This window comes from Pleuronectes platessa, chromosome 10 (genome assembly GCF_947347685.1).
Source record: "Pleuronectes platessa chromosome 10, fPlePla1.1, whole genome shotgun sequence".
NCBI classification, from domain to species: Eukaryota; Metazoa; Chordata; class Actinopteri; order Pleuronectiformes; family Pleuronectidae; genus Pleuronectes; species Pleuronectes platessa.
In genome coordinates this window covers 18495103-18510804 of record NC_070635.1, presented here as the reverse complement: position 1 = coordinate 18510804, position 15702 = coordinate 18495103, and the positions used below count along the sequence as shown (strand labels likewise).

The following is a 15702-nucleotide window of genomic DNA, read 5'->3' as shown; positions in this document are numbered from 1 at the left end:
CATCATGGTGGTATCTGCCGCTTTGAGTTAACTCGATTGCGACCGAACACATGATGATTGTCATGATGATTATTGTCATCACATGTTCTGCTGCAGTAATTTGCAATTCAATTTGGAGCATTTCATAAAACAGATATGTTACAGAAGAGTAGAGTATGGCGGGGAGGGGAGGGGAGCTCCCAGTTGCAACATAATTAAATACATTCAGATTAGACACATTACGACACTATTAGCCAGAAACAATTAATTCCACTGGATTAAAAGAATGTAATTCTTCAATCAGCATTTGCCTGGATACAAATCTCTCTCCACATTTAGTCTAAATCTCCTGTGGGTGTTTGTGTGTGTGTGTGTGTGTGTGTGTGTGTGTGTGTGTATGCAAGAATGCTTCAGTGAAAACAAAGAACAAGACGTTTCACTTCATACAGCTGTGAAGATAATAATATACTTGTGTTTCGCTATGTGGAGATAATCAGACGTTCAAGCTTTGTGACTCACACCTTGTAAGTGGGGAAAGCAAAGGCAGAGAGAGAGGCTGTTTCCTCTGAAGCCGTTTGGCTGCATCTGTCACACAGGATAACAGAAAGCAGCAATCTGCTATCCTGGTTCAAATGATCTCATTTAAAACGAATCGGGCCCAAATTCTGTGTCACCATCCAAACGTGGCTCTGCAGCTTTGTGTTGTGATGAGTCGCACAGCAGTATCTCTGCACACTGCACAAAGCCTGAGATGTCTACACAATAAAGGGCTCGATTTAATATTTCTTTCGATCAGTGATGCAACACACTGAAGAATTCCATCCAATTTTAAATTTAACACCATTTTAATTCATTGTTTTCTCCCTCGTATCTGTTAGCTTTTTGATTCTTTATTTATTTGGCCTAGATCAATATCTTGTTAATCTCTAAATGAGACGGTTGGTGCAATGATGAAATGTGTGTGAAAGCAAAGATCTGATTGATTTTGGAGCATATCTGCACAAAGGTAAATATATTTAGTCATCGTGATGTTTAATGTTCATTGCATATAACGAAAACATGACGTGCCTCAGTCGTCAACAATCCTCCCCACTACAGTGACGTGGAGCCCTGCTGCTGGTAAACCATAAACATGCTCAGCTGGCAGCGCTTCCACCGCAACAGATGCTGTGGCCCATGAGACAAATCCGCTTTACTGCATACCAATTTTGCAATTTGATTGTAGATGAGATCTGTCAGGCATGTTCCTCCTCATCTCACTATCTAATACACTGTTTGGAAATTGGTTTTGTAGTCTGTGTGGATCTCCAGTTCCCTGCAGACACACAGGATTTACTTCAAAGCATTGATTTTGTTTTTTTCTCTGGGCTGAAGATTGCTTCTTTCTCCTGTAAACATTTTTGCTACAGATTAAGTTTGTCCCACTTCAATTTTCTCTAAATGTACCTTAAGTGATTGATTCCTTCATCCGTTATATGAACAACAACAGCAACAACAAGGTGATTAGTCATTACAGAGCCTTTATCATAGCAGACATTTTGACTTTCATGGCAGAGAGCACACCTAATTATGTTAGTAATGGCTCTGTTCCATTTAGTTTCACCAGTATGACATGGGGCACCTGCAGCTGAGATCCCTGGATGGAACGCAGCCAATTTAGTCTTTTCTTTCTTTTCTTGCTAATGGAAAAATCTATGAAAGGCAAAAATAGTGGGAGACAACCATTTAGTTCAAGCTCCTTTCTATTAATGTACAGCATGTGTGTATGCACATCAGGGCTGGGTAAATAATAATAATAATAATAATAATAATAACAATAATAATAATAATAATAAACTGTTTTCTTAACAATGTTAAAGAATGCTTTACAAATAAGATAGATAAAATCATACAAATAAGTATATAGGATTAATCACTGTATCAGTGTATAAAACAACAACAGCAACAATATTGTTATTGTCCTACTTACTGATAGTAATATTAATAATAATTGTTGTATTAATATTGAAATGAATATAATATAGTCGTTTGTTTGTGAGAATAAGCCTGTCCCTTTGTAATTAAGGTCTCAGAAGTAATTATTTTCAATTCAAGTCAATTGGAGCATATTTTGATCTATACTAGAATACTACTACTACTTCTTCTAATACTAGTACTACTACTACTAATAATAATAATAATATTAATACTAATAATAATATATTGATCTATTGATTTATTATAGTTCCATGGTCCCCATCCTTCCTGTTGTCTGTCAGGTACGCACTGTGCCACAGCGCCCCCTATCTGTGCCTGGCGCGCACAGCGGGCTGTCTGTCAGCAGACTCCTCCTCCGCCATTTTTGACTGTAAACATCCTGCCGATTTTAAAAGGACAGCGGTGAGCGGGAGGAAGGCGAGTGGCGCCATCTTGGCTCTTTTAATGAGTACAACAAGGGAGAATTCGCTGGGAGAAATAACATCATAGTTGGAGTTGCACAGAGAAAGGCGAACTGTGGGTGAGTGAGTCTGCAGCGGGAACCTCCGCACGCTGTCCGGTGCGGGGCCGGGGGGGAATCTACGCGCGCGTCTGTGTTTATTCGCCGCGGCCTTCCCTGAACACGGAGCCTTTAGCCGCCAGCTAACGACACTGTTGTGCTGGTAGAGGGAAAAAAGTGGGAGCTGCTTTTCATGCGCGAATTTCTCCAGCGTGCGGTACTTTCTGTATTTCCGCGAAAGAGGTGCAGTCTTTTCTGTTGATTTTAGAAAAGCTCAAATGCATCGGCCAGGACGGAAACTGGTTCATTTCACGCGAAGCTCACGATTTCATTGCTCCTTTTGTAGTTAGCTGGCGGCTAATTTAGTTGACCCAGTTGATGGCGCCGACTATTTACTGGTGTTGATAACCCTTTTGGCGCTCAGACTGTACTCTGAGGTGATCTTGTAAACTCCCGTGTCTTACCCATACATTTCTGATGTATGTGTTTGTGCTAGTTAAGAGTCATCTGTGTGCCATACGGGAACGCGTCTGTTGCCGTGGGGAGACATGTGCATTACCAATGTTTTGCCTCCCTGACTGGGAGACAGGCGGAACTTGAATGAAGTCGGCGCTTGTTTTGATTGCATTGAAATCTAATTCTTCCACGTTTACTGCTCTGTTTTGGTATTTTACAATGAGGGACGATCAAATGTACTTCATCGGTGTATAACAAGTGCGAAAAACCCGCTTGGAGGGAACCGCATCGATTTGACTGTTACAGTTAGCTTTAAGCTAGCCCTGAAGCCGCCAACATAATCATTGCGACATTATGAATTAGTATTAACAGGAGACAGAGCAAACCCTTAAGTTAACTAAAGGTAATAGTTGCTTAAAATGGAAGATTTCACTAATTCAAAAATATTTCGTCCATGACACGATTTAAGATAATAAATACATCCATATCTTTACAAAGCCAGTTTGTTCTTTCTCGTGTGGCCTTAAAGTCAGATATTCGGTGTATTTCACAACGAGTATTGTAAAAAGAAAAAATCATGTTACCCTTGCAAAGCATTTAGAATGTACACTAGTGTAATTATATCAACCACCACACTGCAATGCCCTCCCTGAGAGCTGTATGCTTCTGAAGTTCGCTGAAATCAGCATCATCTCAGAGCTGCTAGTTTGTGTTTTGTATTTTTTTTGTCTGTGTCCTGAGCTTTTCAGAGTGGCCTCCTCTCATACATGGACAAATTGTGTTTTTCAGGTAAACCTTACCGCAGTGTGAGTGAGCCAGGGCAACCGGGGCCATGTTCTACGCCCACTTTGTCCTCAGCAAGCGGGGGCCGCTGGCCAAGATCTGGCTAGCGGCCCATTGGGACAAGAAGCTGACCAAGGCCCATGTGTTTGAATGCAACCTGGAGAGCAGTGTGGAGAGCATCATCTGTCCCAAGGTAACAAGACAATGCTGCAGATTCTGCTGCGGGTCATGTGATCACTTTGTGCACTTCAGCCTTGATCTGACCCTGACTTCTTACTGTTGCCTGTCTTTCTTAATAACTTCCAATAAGTCAAAGCAGTGGGTGTTTGTGTTTCCTATGAAATATTACCACAGAGTTTGTCTTTGCTCCATGCCAAAGCAATCAGTTGTACTTATGTCTACATAGAGTGGTTTATTTCCAGTGTCACTGATTGCTGTACTTCATGAACTGGTAACAGTTCAGACTAGTTTTTACACTCTTTGAACAATGGTCTGTTCTTATGTTATGTATTTATTCTCTTTTCTGTGGCTATTTTCTTTAGGTAAAGATGGCGCTGCGTACGTCAGGCCATCTGCTCCTTGGGGTCGTGAGAATCTACCACAGGAAGGCCAAGTACCTGCTCGCTGACTGTAATGAAGCCTTCATCAAGATTAAAATGGCTTTCAGGCCAGGTAAGATAAAATGCTGAGACAATTTTGCTCTTGGACCTTTCTTGACAAGAAAAGCAATTTTCTTTTCTTGAAGTAGCGATTTGTTTTCCTGAACAAAAACAAGTTTTCTGCTGTTGCAGTGAACATATTTGTTGCTATTGTTCGAGGCAGACAATCATGTTGTTACAATCATCAGTTATGTGTTATAAAGTTATGACATTGCTTTTATTTCAGGTGTGGTGGATCTTCCTGAGGAAAACAGAGAGGCAGCTTACAATGCTATCACCTTACCTGAGGAGTTCCATGACTTTGACCAGCCACTTCCAGATCTGGAGTAAGTTCACAACATTATATTCAGATTTCTTATTTTTTTGTCAAATAGTTGAGCCCAACACTTGAAATGAAGGATGAGTCTGCATGGTGACAGATTTTTCTTCTGTCACTAGTACCTGTGTGATTTAGGTTTAGTCATTCACTCACCTAGTGTTTCTCATCTCCAATGTCTTTTTTTCTTCCTCTGTTGTTTCAAATAGTGACATAGACGTGGCACAGCAGTTCACCCTGAACCAGAGCAGAGTAGAAGAGATCACCATGAGAGAAGATGTTGGAAACCTCAGTCTCCTGCAAGACAATGACTTCGGTAGGACACTGGTTATTGATACATACTTTAATACCCTCCCACTATACACAAATTAGTAAATATGATATTCAGTTCTCTCAGATAATAAATCATCCTATAGATGTTTTACAATAACAACCTGTTGTACTCTTCAGCTGACTTCGGTATGGACGACCGAGAAATGATGCGAGAGGCCAGCACATTTGAGGAGGACATCATGCACGGAGCCACAGCCTCCAACCTTTTGCTGGAGGCTGAGCCTGGCCCAGCTAATCTCCCCGACAAGTCCAACCACATGGAGTATGATGACTTTGGGGACGCCTCCCTGGGCAACACTGATGGGGGAATGTTGGGTGAGCAGTTTGACTTATTTCAATAATCTCATTTACTCTATTGGACTGTTCTATAAGAAGTGTGAGATATTATTAATAAAGTAACAAAAGGATGATTGTCATGTTAATCCTCTCTGTTGTTTCCCAGTTGATAAGCTGCTCAGTTCTGAAGATGGAGGCGGTATTTTTGACGATCCTCCAGCTATCACAGAAAGTGTCCTGATGCCTCCAGATCACGGAGATGACGAGGATGACTTTGACAACCTCCAGTCTCGTAAGTAAACAAAGTCATTTGCCATATTGCAAGGGAAATTAACCAAAAACCTATGAAGGTTTTTTAGTTTTAAACATTTCTCCTTTAATATCTAGTCACTGTTTAAAGCTAAAATACATTTTCATGTATAAATGTTGCAGAGATCACCTAGAAAACCGACATCGTCACATACTAGTATAAGTTGTGTGCACATTGTGTCTAGACCTGCTTGTTTAAGAGGAAATGCCACTTTGTGTGTGTAGCGGGTCCAGACAGCCCAGACTCCGGCCCAGTCGAGCCACTGCCAGCAGTGGCTGATCAGACGGAACAGACGACTCTGGTTCATAATGAGGAGGAGGCCTTTGCCCTGGAGCCCATCGACATCACTGGTAAGACTCGCTCATCTTAAGAGACTGTTTATAAACATATTTATTCTCATATATTTTAGCATTAAATTCCGTGTTTATTCTTTTCTGTAGGATGTAATTCTTTTAATGTGTTGCAACAACCTTATTTTAGTTGACACACAATAACCCTAACCCTTACCCATGAAATCTTTTAAGAAATAATACCTAGGAACATGTCAATGTTCATAATGAATGCTTAAGACAAGGATTCCCTGTATTTGAAAAACCGGCCCTTACACAGAGAGATGGATTCATCAGTAGCACCACATTGTCCATCCTACAAAGTAATCGTATACTGTAGTTGAATCCTCAAATTTATCACAATGTGTTATGCCTTTTAACAATGGGAACAGCAGTGACATTTGCAAGGAAATGGATTTTATTTGAATAGAATAGAATTTTTGTTCCACAGTTGTTCACTTATTAATCAGATCTGATGGTTACTTTAGCTTAGCTCAGTCTTCTCCAGCTCGCTCTTGCTCAGTGTTTTGAATCAACAAATGAACCTTTTCCCAAAAAATGAGGTGTTTTTGCCACCTCAGCAAAGAGGATTATATCTATTACACCTCTGCTGCCTCACCTTTTAACACGCAGCTTTGCTCGCTCCCTGGAGCAGCTCCGTCAAATGAAATCCTCTGTGTACACACTAGCATTCAGTGTTAATGGGCTATTGCTGGGGACCTGTAACCAACAGGATTGTGCTGTGGCTTGGATGATGCTCGCGACTGCAGAGCTTGGTGCTTCTAAACCATGAGTTGATTGTATCAGCAATCTGAACTTAAAGAAAAGGATGATTCCAGTAATTGTAAAAATGCTGAATATTGGTTTTGATAATTGGTTGACTCATATTTTAAAGGTGAAGCATGTCATGAGGTACTTTTTATTTTCTTGTTTGCAGTGAAAGAGACTAAGGCAAAGCGTAAGAGGAAGCTGATTGTGGACAGTGTGAAAGAGCTGGACAGTAAGACCATCAGGGCCCAGCTGTCCGACTACTCGGACATTGTCACCACCCTGGACCTCGCCCCTCCCACGAAGAAGCTCATGATGTGGAAAGAGACCGGAGGAGTCGAGAAGCTCTTCTCTCTGCCTGCTCAACCCCTGTGGAATGCAAGGTTGCTCAAGGTAAATAACAAAAAGCTTGTATTAAGTATAAATATGCATGAATTTATGGAAAGTACTCTGGGTCTACTCCTGTTGGAGAACATACCAAAACGGCAAGCTGCCTGAAATCACATAGACAATATGATTAAAAAGCAAGCTACACCTAAGGTCTTCCTCTCCGTTTGGGTCAGACTGAAGGAGAGAGGATGTTTACAATATTATATCTTTTCATTGGCATTCTGCTCAGGTTGTGAGATTTTAAAATGAGAACAGTGAAGGAACCGAAAGGAGGAAGTGATTGTTTTTTTTCTCTCTTATCCATATCACTTCACAACCATGTTCCCCCTCAGGAATAGATAATGTGTTGATGTATAATTTAGCAGACTTTCCCTTTGTCCTGCATCGGTCTTCCTTAACAGTCCCTACACTGTTGTTGTACCACCGTTTTGCTCCAAGTTTTAATGGTTAAATCTCTAATGACAGATGTTCACACGCTGCCTGACGCCTCTGGTGCCAGATGAGATGAGGAAGAGGAGGAAGGGCGGAGAAGCAGACAGCCTGGATGAGTTCCTCAAAGAGCTGGAGAACCCTGAGTTGCCTAGGGAGGAGATCATGAGTCAGCACAGAGATGTCATCGGTAAGTGTTGCTGGAGGAGATGAGTGGAGATCGAGAGATTGCAGATGTTTTTAAGTGAGACACCCTCATACATATCAATCTCTCTCACAGACCAGACTATCATTGAGGAGCCCAGCATGCTGGCAGCCTCTGCGATGGAGGGCAGCAGAACCACCCTGGATGAGACAGCCATGCCTCCTCCCTCCACCCCCCGCGGTGTCAAGCGCAAGACCCTTGACAAAGAAAGCCCCCTCGCAGTGAGTAGAAGTCAACTGGGTTTTCCTGTATATTTCAGTATTAAGATTCAAAGGCACTGTTTAAAGGTTCTGAATGAAGGTCAATTTACATGCAGAGCCATAAAATGAAAAAAGTAGGTTCCCCATACATAATGATTTTAAGTGGGGTTTCATAGCTATAATGTTATTGAATGTCGGGGTATATAACATCAGGATTTATTTATTTACAAACGCAGTAACGGTTTGTTGCTCAACAGCCAAATTGGAGGAAAACCAAACTTAATCACTTCAGTCTTAGTCTCGGCTACTTCCTGACCTCCACCCTGCTTCCTCTCTTTCAGATGGCTCCATTGGAGCAGCAACAGGTGGACCGCTCAGTCTTGTCTCAGAGGTTAGAGATGCCTCAGGTGGACCTGCCACCAGAGGAGACACTCAGCCTCACCCAGCTTGTCCCTGAGCTCGACCTAATTGGCGAGAAAAGCAAAGACAAGAAGGATGATAGCGATGAAGAAGAGGTGAGAGGAAAATGAACCACTGTCTCTGACCCAGTGGAAGCATTGTTGATGGTAGTAGTCAAGTAAAAGGGATTTTGTCGTTTTGTTCAAAAGCTGCCCGAAGTGCTACTGCAGAAATTGCAATAATAAGAAAGAAACTGTATGAGCCAATTGATGCTGATGACTGTGTCTGTGTTCCTCAGGATGAGGATGGTCAGACAGGAGACCAGGATCAGGAGGAGAAGAGATGGAACAAGAGAACCCAACAGATGCTGCACGGTCTCCAGGTACAAAACTTACTGTGCTCAAATTATGATAACAGATTCAAAGTAGACAAAGAATTGTTAAAAGATTAGTTGGTAGGTTGTTTGTAGTTTGCCATGTTTAGAATATATTTTCTATATATGTTAAAATTAAAAAGGAATTGAGTAGCTCTACTTCCTAGAGAACTTTTATTTTCCCTCTTGATGAAAGTAAAGTTAAAGATGAGCATCACCTGTTTGTTAGATTAGTCATCATGGCTCAACCTAAAGGACACGGACTGATACCTTGTTCCTCTTTCTCCACAGCGTGTCATGGCCAAGACTGGAGCAGACTCAGTCAGCCTGCTCGAATTGTGCCGGAACAACAACAAGAAGCAGGCAGCGGCCAAGTTTTACAGTTTCCTTGTCCTTAAGAAGCAGCAAGCCATCGAGGTCACCCAGACAGAGCCCTACAGCGACATCATCGCCACCGCTGGACCAAGATTCCACCTTATTTAGACATTGGAAGAACAGAAAAAAACACTCTGCTTGCATCAGATATACATTTTTAATTACTCAAGTTTTTGGCCCTTTTTATTTTGTTTTCCTGTCAGCCCAATTTGTTTCTGGGGAAGGGGCGGGAGTAACGGGGAACGGGTTGGAAACTTAAAAAAATTAAATAAGATTTTACTGTACTACAGATGGAATCATGCAGTATTCATTCGGGTAAAACAAAGTGAGGAAGAATGTTTAACAATTATATTTATAAAGCAACATTTTTTAGTCACCGATTTGCAAGCTTCGTTTCATTATGTTTTGTAAGTTAAATCTCCATTGTCTGCTCATTCCATTCAGTTTTGTACTATTGCCCCAGTCACCGTATAATATTGAGATTTTAGATAAAGAGCCCTGTATTTTCACATGAAGTCCCTCATTGACTCTACATGTTCTGGAAAGGTACTGTTTTATTGCTCCAAAGTGTAGCCTCTTCCACCACCTCCTTGTTGCACTTGTTCTTTCATGATAAACAAAAAGGTTAAAATGTCAAAAGAAATCAGTCAATCTTACCTGGCATTAAATAATGTCTCAGATGTATAATTCAGGCAGTTTTATCAATTCAGTTCTTTGGATTTTTTTTTTTGTACCTTTTTTATGCTTATTCACCTTTTTGCATCATGTAACTAGGTAATGTACTTGTTACAGTTAAGTTCGGTATCCCACCTTTTTAGTCTTATGGTAACTTCTAGTTGTGATACATCTGTAAAGATTTCAAATAAACTGTTTTAAGTACTTGGTAAAACTGGATATTTTTATTATTATGGCCCGAGCACCTACGGTGAGGGGCCCTATTGTATTTCGAGGGATTTGTATTTCCCTTTTTGGCCTTTTCAGGGCCTAGACAGGCTCAAATTATTACCAAAGTTTGCAGGAAATTCAAAGCCCCACAAGGTAATTGTATTCTGGAGTAATTTGAAATGGGCATGGCAAAATGGCTCGTGCTCGTCAGTGATACAACGTGCCCTGGTTTCTGTCTTCATTGTTTTCTGACTTCTGAATTCTTTATTTTATATGGGAAACAAATAAATTGGCTAAAATCTTCTTTTACATATTAAAATACCCAAACATATTAGGTGAGCAATTTTAAGACCGTGATAAGAAATGCTAATTACCAGCAACGGCTTCATCGATCAGGACGAGTAGTTCAACGAGTAGCTGTCCAGGGAATAGAGAAGGTGAAGCTAAAATTTGGCTGAAAAAAAAAAGATGCCCTGATGAAGAAGACAAGCAAAGCAGAGGACGAACCCAAGTCTGTGATCATTAAAAATGTTACGCTTTTGGAATAATGGCTCTTTGGATTAGATTATAATCTGTTTATAAGAAGCCTTTCAAATTAAACAGAACATAAAGCTTTATTTCTCAGGAGCTTATCCGTACAAATACGCAAAAGATGCTCGTGGGGATGAACGTTGGCGAAATGATAAATAGCACGTCTATGAGAACTGCACTGAAATTGTGATGCTTGGTAAATCAAATAAATGTCATCCTCAGTTTCATTGCGGATACCTTTGCACAACATGGAGGTCCAGCCTCTTCTTGCGCTGCCATGTACATATCACTCTTCATTGGTCTCAATAGGATCCAACTATTATTGAAAAAAATAAAGAATGTAAGACTGATAAAATGTAATGAATTCAATCATGATATAAAAACATCCGGGGTCTCTACACAAAATGCAGCATCTGTCTCTCGTGTTCCTGAGTCAGATGTTAAATTGAAGTTTATGAAATCTTGAAAACCAGGTCCCGTGAACTTGTTTCAGCACGAGCAGGAAAAGAGCGAACGCATAGATACCGGAAGAGTCCAGCAGTGAATATTGTCCTTCCTTCCAACGCGTGTTAAGAAATGGCTGCACGTAAAGAGACAACTCCGGTACCCACCGCCGCAGTGGCCACCACCAGCGGCACCCTGGACTCTCCGGTCAAACAGATCCAGATCGAGGGGCTGGTAAGTGTCACCGAGGCGGCTCGGAGCTGTGTGTTTAAGTTTAATAGCGGCTGTGAGGGGGGGGAACCGGCCTCCAACTGTTAGCATCTGTGGGTGGGAGCTAATATGTGAGCATCATCATGGCGGAAAGATAACGTCAAGGGGTGTATTGTACATTAACCAATGGCTTAACCTACTTTACCTTACATGTATCTAAAGTGCTCTGTAAAAATATTCAATATTCGTGGTTTTAAACCCTCTAAACTACCTGAGAGGCTAACTCAAGCTAGCTGCTTTTTAGCTATGGTGGCGTGTAATCCTAAATGCAGGACCTGAGAGAGCATCAGGAGACAATGGAGCCTCAGTGGTTACAGTCCATTGTCCCTGTAACCGTTACAGGGACATTTGTAGTCGTTGTCTGAAGGTTTCAATTTCAAAACAGCGGAAACTAAATCTTAAGCTAAATTGGTGTTTTCTTAAATACAGGCTACATATTTTCGGTGTCTCTTGACAAGTATCCCTCTGAGTCAAGCCATTTGAATAACTCCTCCATTTGCTGTAAGAAACATGTCTCACTTTAGTAACTGGTAAGTGAAATATATTTAATGGAGCACGTTTCTCTGACCAAATTCACAAGTGCTTCTGATAGGTAAAAGGACAATAGAGAGTAGAAATGCACACAAAAATGCAATGAATAACAAATAAACATCAGAAGGTTAGTAGAAACACATGGAATTAAACGCAATCCTGACGATGATTAACAATTTATGTTTCAGTTTGTTTTTAAAGGCGTCACTAGAAAGTTTTGAATGTAAACTTTTAGGCATCGAGATCACCTTGATCCCCTAAGTCCTGTAGTGAAGGAGCAGGTCAGTGATGTAAGCAGCGGTTGGAACATGTATCTTCTGACACAGTGGTTGACAATATTTTCTAGGTGGGTATAACAATTTTGGGTTAATGATTGGATAAAATGGTCAAAGAGCTTGGACTGGTCAGATACACCGTCCCTTTATGAAAACAGTATTTTTCGTAACGCGTTACTGGTTTGAATTCAAAGGTGTTTGTGGTAGATATAAAATAATACTCAAATAGCTGATGTACATGTTCCCCACTTGGTATTGCTCTCATACTACAGAGCAGCTTATCAGTGCGCTGTTGGGCTCTGCTATTTTCGTTGGCCTTTCATTTAATTTTAATTTGGATTTGACTTTTAAATACAGTAAAAAAAAACTTAGCTCAGTCGGGGTTTTCTCTTAGAAAGAGAATATATGTACCAACAGCCAGATTACAATTCAAACCAATTTCTTCTCCACTATACTGTTTTTATTTATGTTCCTAAGCCAATTAAACATACTGGGAGTGGGTAAGGGCTGGATGTAGAGATGTCTGAGACCGAAGACATCTCTACATCCAGCTCCAAATTAGATACAAAAACAATAAATCCCACTTACTTCAACATGCACCCCTTTTTATTCAATTATTTCAACATACAAAACACAGTGGCTATTTAACCTTCAACTAATAAATAAAAAGATAGGGCTGTTAACATTATACAAAAGAACAGTGGAAAAAGCTGCTCACTCCATCTACTAACATACTCCTATATACTCAAGTTCAAGTCCGTATTGTTGGGTACCTCAGTTACTGTAAAAAAAGAACACCATGATGTTTTTAGACCTTTGGTATTGACTTGGAACCGAAGTATAGGTTCTCGTGACGAACCTAGCATGACAATGTGGCTGAAAATTCTATCAAGATAAAGTCATATTAGTAGATCAATCACATCATAAATATTCCATTATTTATTCTTTCTTCATAAGCATAGAGTGACAAACACTCGATTTACATCAAAACGTTTCGCAAATCGGAGTTTCATCAACTAAGTGTTGTACCTCCTCACTGGGCTTACACGATGCATACGCAATATCAACATTAATTTAACTATTGTTATATTGCTATTGATGAAAATGATTTAACAATAACAGTCTTATTTCCATGCCTTTTGACTTGGTGGCACTACTGCCCGTCACAAGCCTATTTTATCACATGTGGAAACTGATCTTCACACAACTGTAACAGGTACTCTTCTGTAGTACCCCTGAATAAACAGCAGAGGACAAACTTGCTTCACTGCCATGCACTTTATTTCTCCCCCCTGCCCTTAACCGCTCTGGACACAAAGCCGCTCATTTGCCTGATGTGCCTGAACACAGTAGCAGGACTTAAACTTGCCAGCTGCCGCCTTCCTTTTCATCTTGCTCATTAAAGCTGCCCTAGAGTCTAGAGCCCTAATTTCAAATCTAAATTTTCACCTTAGTGTGTATTATTTAGCCCTCCTAATGAGATTTTCTTAATTCATTTTCTCAGTCTTATCAACCAAACACTTAATCGCAGTTGTTGAATTACCAGTTCAGAGCTGTGTAGTGTACAACCTCATTTGGAGTCGTCGCATTGAAGGAGAAGTGTCTCTTTGAGGTTGGGTTATGAAACACGCTTCACCTGAATGCATTGATATGCAGCAGTTGCTGCTGTGTTGCGTCATGACCCGTCTGTCAGAGGTGTAGCCGGGGGGTTGCCTACAGTGGGCATCACCACTGCTGTGTAGTAAAATTGGATGGTTTCCTTGCTTTTGAAGGAGGTTTCAGCGGTTGACATTGCCAGGGGAGCGTAGTGCTCTACACCCTAGGGCTCCATTAAACACCCACTGAGATCATACCTGTACTTTTGAAGAAGGCTCGATTCATTCTGATGAACGTCAGACCCAGGTCTTAGTCACATGCTGTGAATCAAGGAGAAGTCAGGGTGCGTTTTGCAGCACAAGTTTGACATTAAAGCTCAGGGGCAGAAAAAAGGCGGGAAATATGTCAAAATCACTTTTAACATTTCCTGCCAGTGGCAGACATGTTCTTTGTTTTTTCAGTGAATACATGAATGAATAAAACACCGTGGCAGAATAGTCCCTTCTTCCCCCTGAGGATTTTCCACTTGTCTCTGGTTCTTAAGCCCGGGCTCGTCAGGAAGGTCTTCACACTACGTAACATGTCACAGTGGATCTGTAACAGACACACACAGACCAGAGATAACTTACTACCCAGTGTAGAAACATATGCTCCATCTGTCCACTACAGTCACTCATTACTATGGTTCTTCTATGACTTCAAATATAGAATCTAAAAAATGGATGTCAATGCTGTAATTTAAAGTTAGAATTCTTAAAATGTATGTCCTGGTTGATTTATAGTTTACTATTGTTATCAGCAAGTGTGGTTAAATAGTACTATTCCCTGAGCAGAAGAGAAACAAGTGTATATTTATAGCGCAATTACACAAACTTGTGTTAAAGTAAGTAAAAAATAACTAGCCACAATCTGATTTCATGCGGCACACGATTCCACACAACAGCAGTTAACACTAAAGCTGGTTACCCGGCTGCTAGAGATCATTCTTGTTCGGTTACTGCTTTGTAAACATAAAAATCATAATTTGACTTGTTTTTTGCATGCTGTGATGGCTTCACAATAAAAGTCCCCCTATGTTTCCTTTTAATGTGAAGCCACAGCTCTGATGCTATAGCAGCCTGAGTAGTAAACAGTGAGGCTGGTCTATTTAAGATCACAAATGAAAAAAACAAATGCTGTATATGCTGCATTGTTAGACGTGAATCCCTCCTTGATTTGAAGGCGGTTTTGATCCAATGGTTGTAGTCCGGGCCCCCGACTATCATTCCTCAGTCTTGGACCTCACACGCCATGTCAAACATATTTGAGAAAGATCTAATCAGGCCAACAGATGCAAGATGGCAGATAAAGTGGGAATTGATTGGTCTTCATCCATGGTGCGACCCGACAGATAACATGCCGCCACACCGAATGCATTTTCTCCGTCTTCATACAAAACAGCCCAGACCGAGCGCAGAGTCATCTACACACCAGTGACGCAAAAATAAGTAATTACAGGATTGTCTCTCTTGCGGTATTTTCTCATAGCTGAAGCCCTGTTGTGGCAGGAATGTGAGCACTTTAGTGTGAGCGAAGATTTATGATGAGAATTAAAGGGAGGCAACGCGGGATTTGGACCGCAATTGATTTTGCACAATTCAATTTTAAACTACTGATTTATAATGCGCTGTCCACACATCAATCTTGGGCCTCTCCATATGAGGTGAACTCTCTGGGCTAGCTGGGTAGCTAGATCAATACAGTTGTGTGGGTGGGGGTCTGTTGTCAAAGTATTACTCATGTCACAGGGGCTCTTAACACAATCTTAATATGGGCACTTTATTGGGATAAATACCAAGCCCCATTATTTGTTATTAGATTATATATATATATATATTGTAAAGGTTGGGGTTAGGCAAGTAGTAGTTATGGTTAAGACTCAAGGAAATTAATGTAAGTTGTGCGTGTGTGAGAGAACTCATCAAAATACAGTACTGGAGACTGTTTGTGTGTGTTTGTTTGTGTGTTTGTGTGTGTGTGTCTGCACAATCCTGGAGATTTCCAGGCCTTGCTTACAAAACCTGCTGTAATTTTCTCAACATCAGGAAGCCAGCGCGACAAATCCACTGAAACCT

At 40.8% G+C, this 15702-nt stretch overlaps 2 protein-coding genes across 2 annotated transcripts in view; both read left to right on the top strand.

Annotated features, from left to right (window-relative positions):
* Positions 1-2317: 2317 nt before the first annotated feature.
* On the top strand, positions 2318-9945 carry LOC128449720 (double-strand-break repair protein rad21 homolog A). Its single transcript, XM_053433011.1, has 14 exons — positions 2318-2476; positions 3701-3887; positions 4237-4366; positions 4580-4679; positions 4879-4985; positions 5120-5317; positions 5445-5570; positions 5813-5938; positions 6855-7078; positions 7541-7694; positions 7785-7930; positions 8251-8424; positions 8607-8690; positions 8973-9945. The coding sequence occupies exons 2-14, from the start codon at positions 3744-3746 to the stop codon at positions 9162-9164; spliced, it is 1905 nt and encodes a 634-aa protein (XP_053288986.1). The 5' UTR covers positions 2318-2476; positions 3701-3743; the 3' UTR covers positions 9165-9945.
* A 1058-nt stretch (positions 9946-11003) lies between these two features.
* The window catches only part of LOC128449739 (eukaryotic translation initiation factor 3 subunit H), a 55519-nt gene continuing 50820 nt past the window's right edge, over positions 11004-15702 (top strand). The window contains exon 1 of the mRNA XM_053433032.1: positions 11004-11150. Within this exon, the coding sequence (XP_053289007.1) occupies positions 11049-11150 (102 nt within the window). The 5' untranslated portion in view covers positions 11004-11048. The remainder of the gene's footprint in view (positions 11151-15702) is intronic.

Bases quoted from the DNA above. Each gene is read 5' to 3' on its own strand.
- LOC128449720 (XM_053433011.1), top strand. From the start codon at position 3,744: ATGTTCTACGCCCACTTTGTCCTCAGCAAGCGGGGGCCGCTGGCCAAG. The intron at 3,888-4,236 runs GTAACAAGACAA...TATTTTCTTTAG, and splicing joins AGAGCATCATCTGTCCCAAG to GTAAAGATGGCGCTGCGTAC. The intron at 7,079-7,540 runs GTAAATAACAAA...CTCTAATGACAG, and splicing joins GGAATGCAAGGTTGCTCAAG to ATGTTCACACGCTGCCTGAC.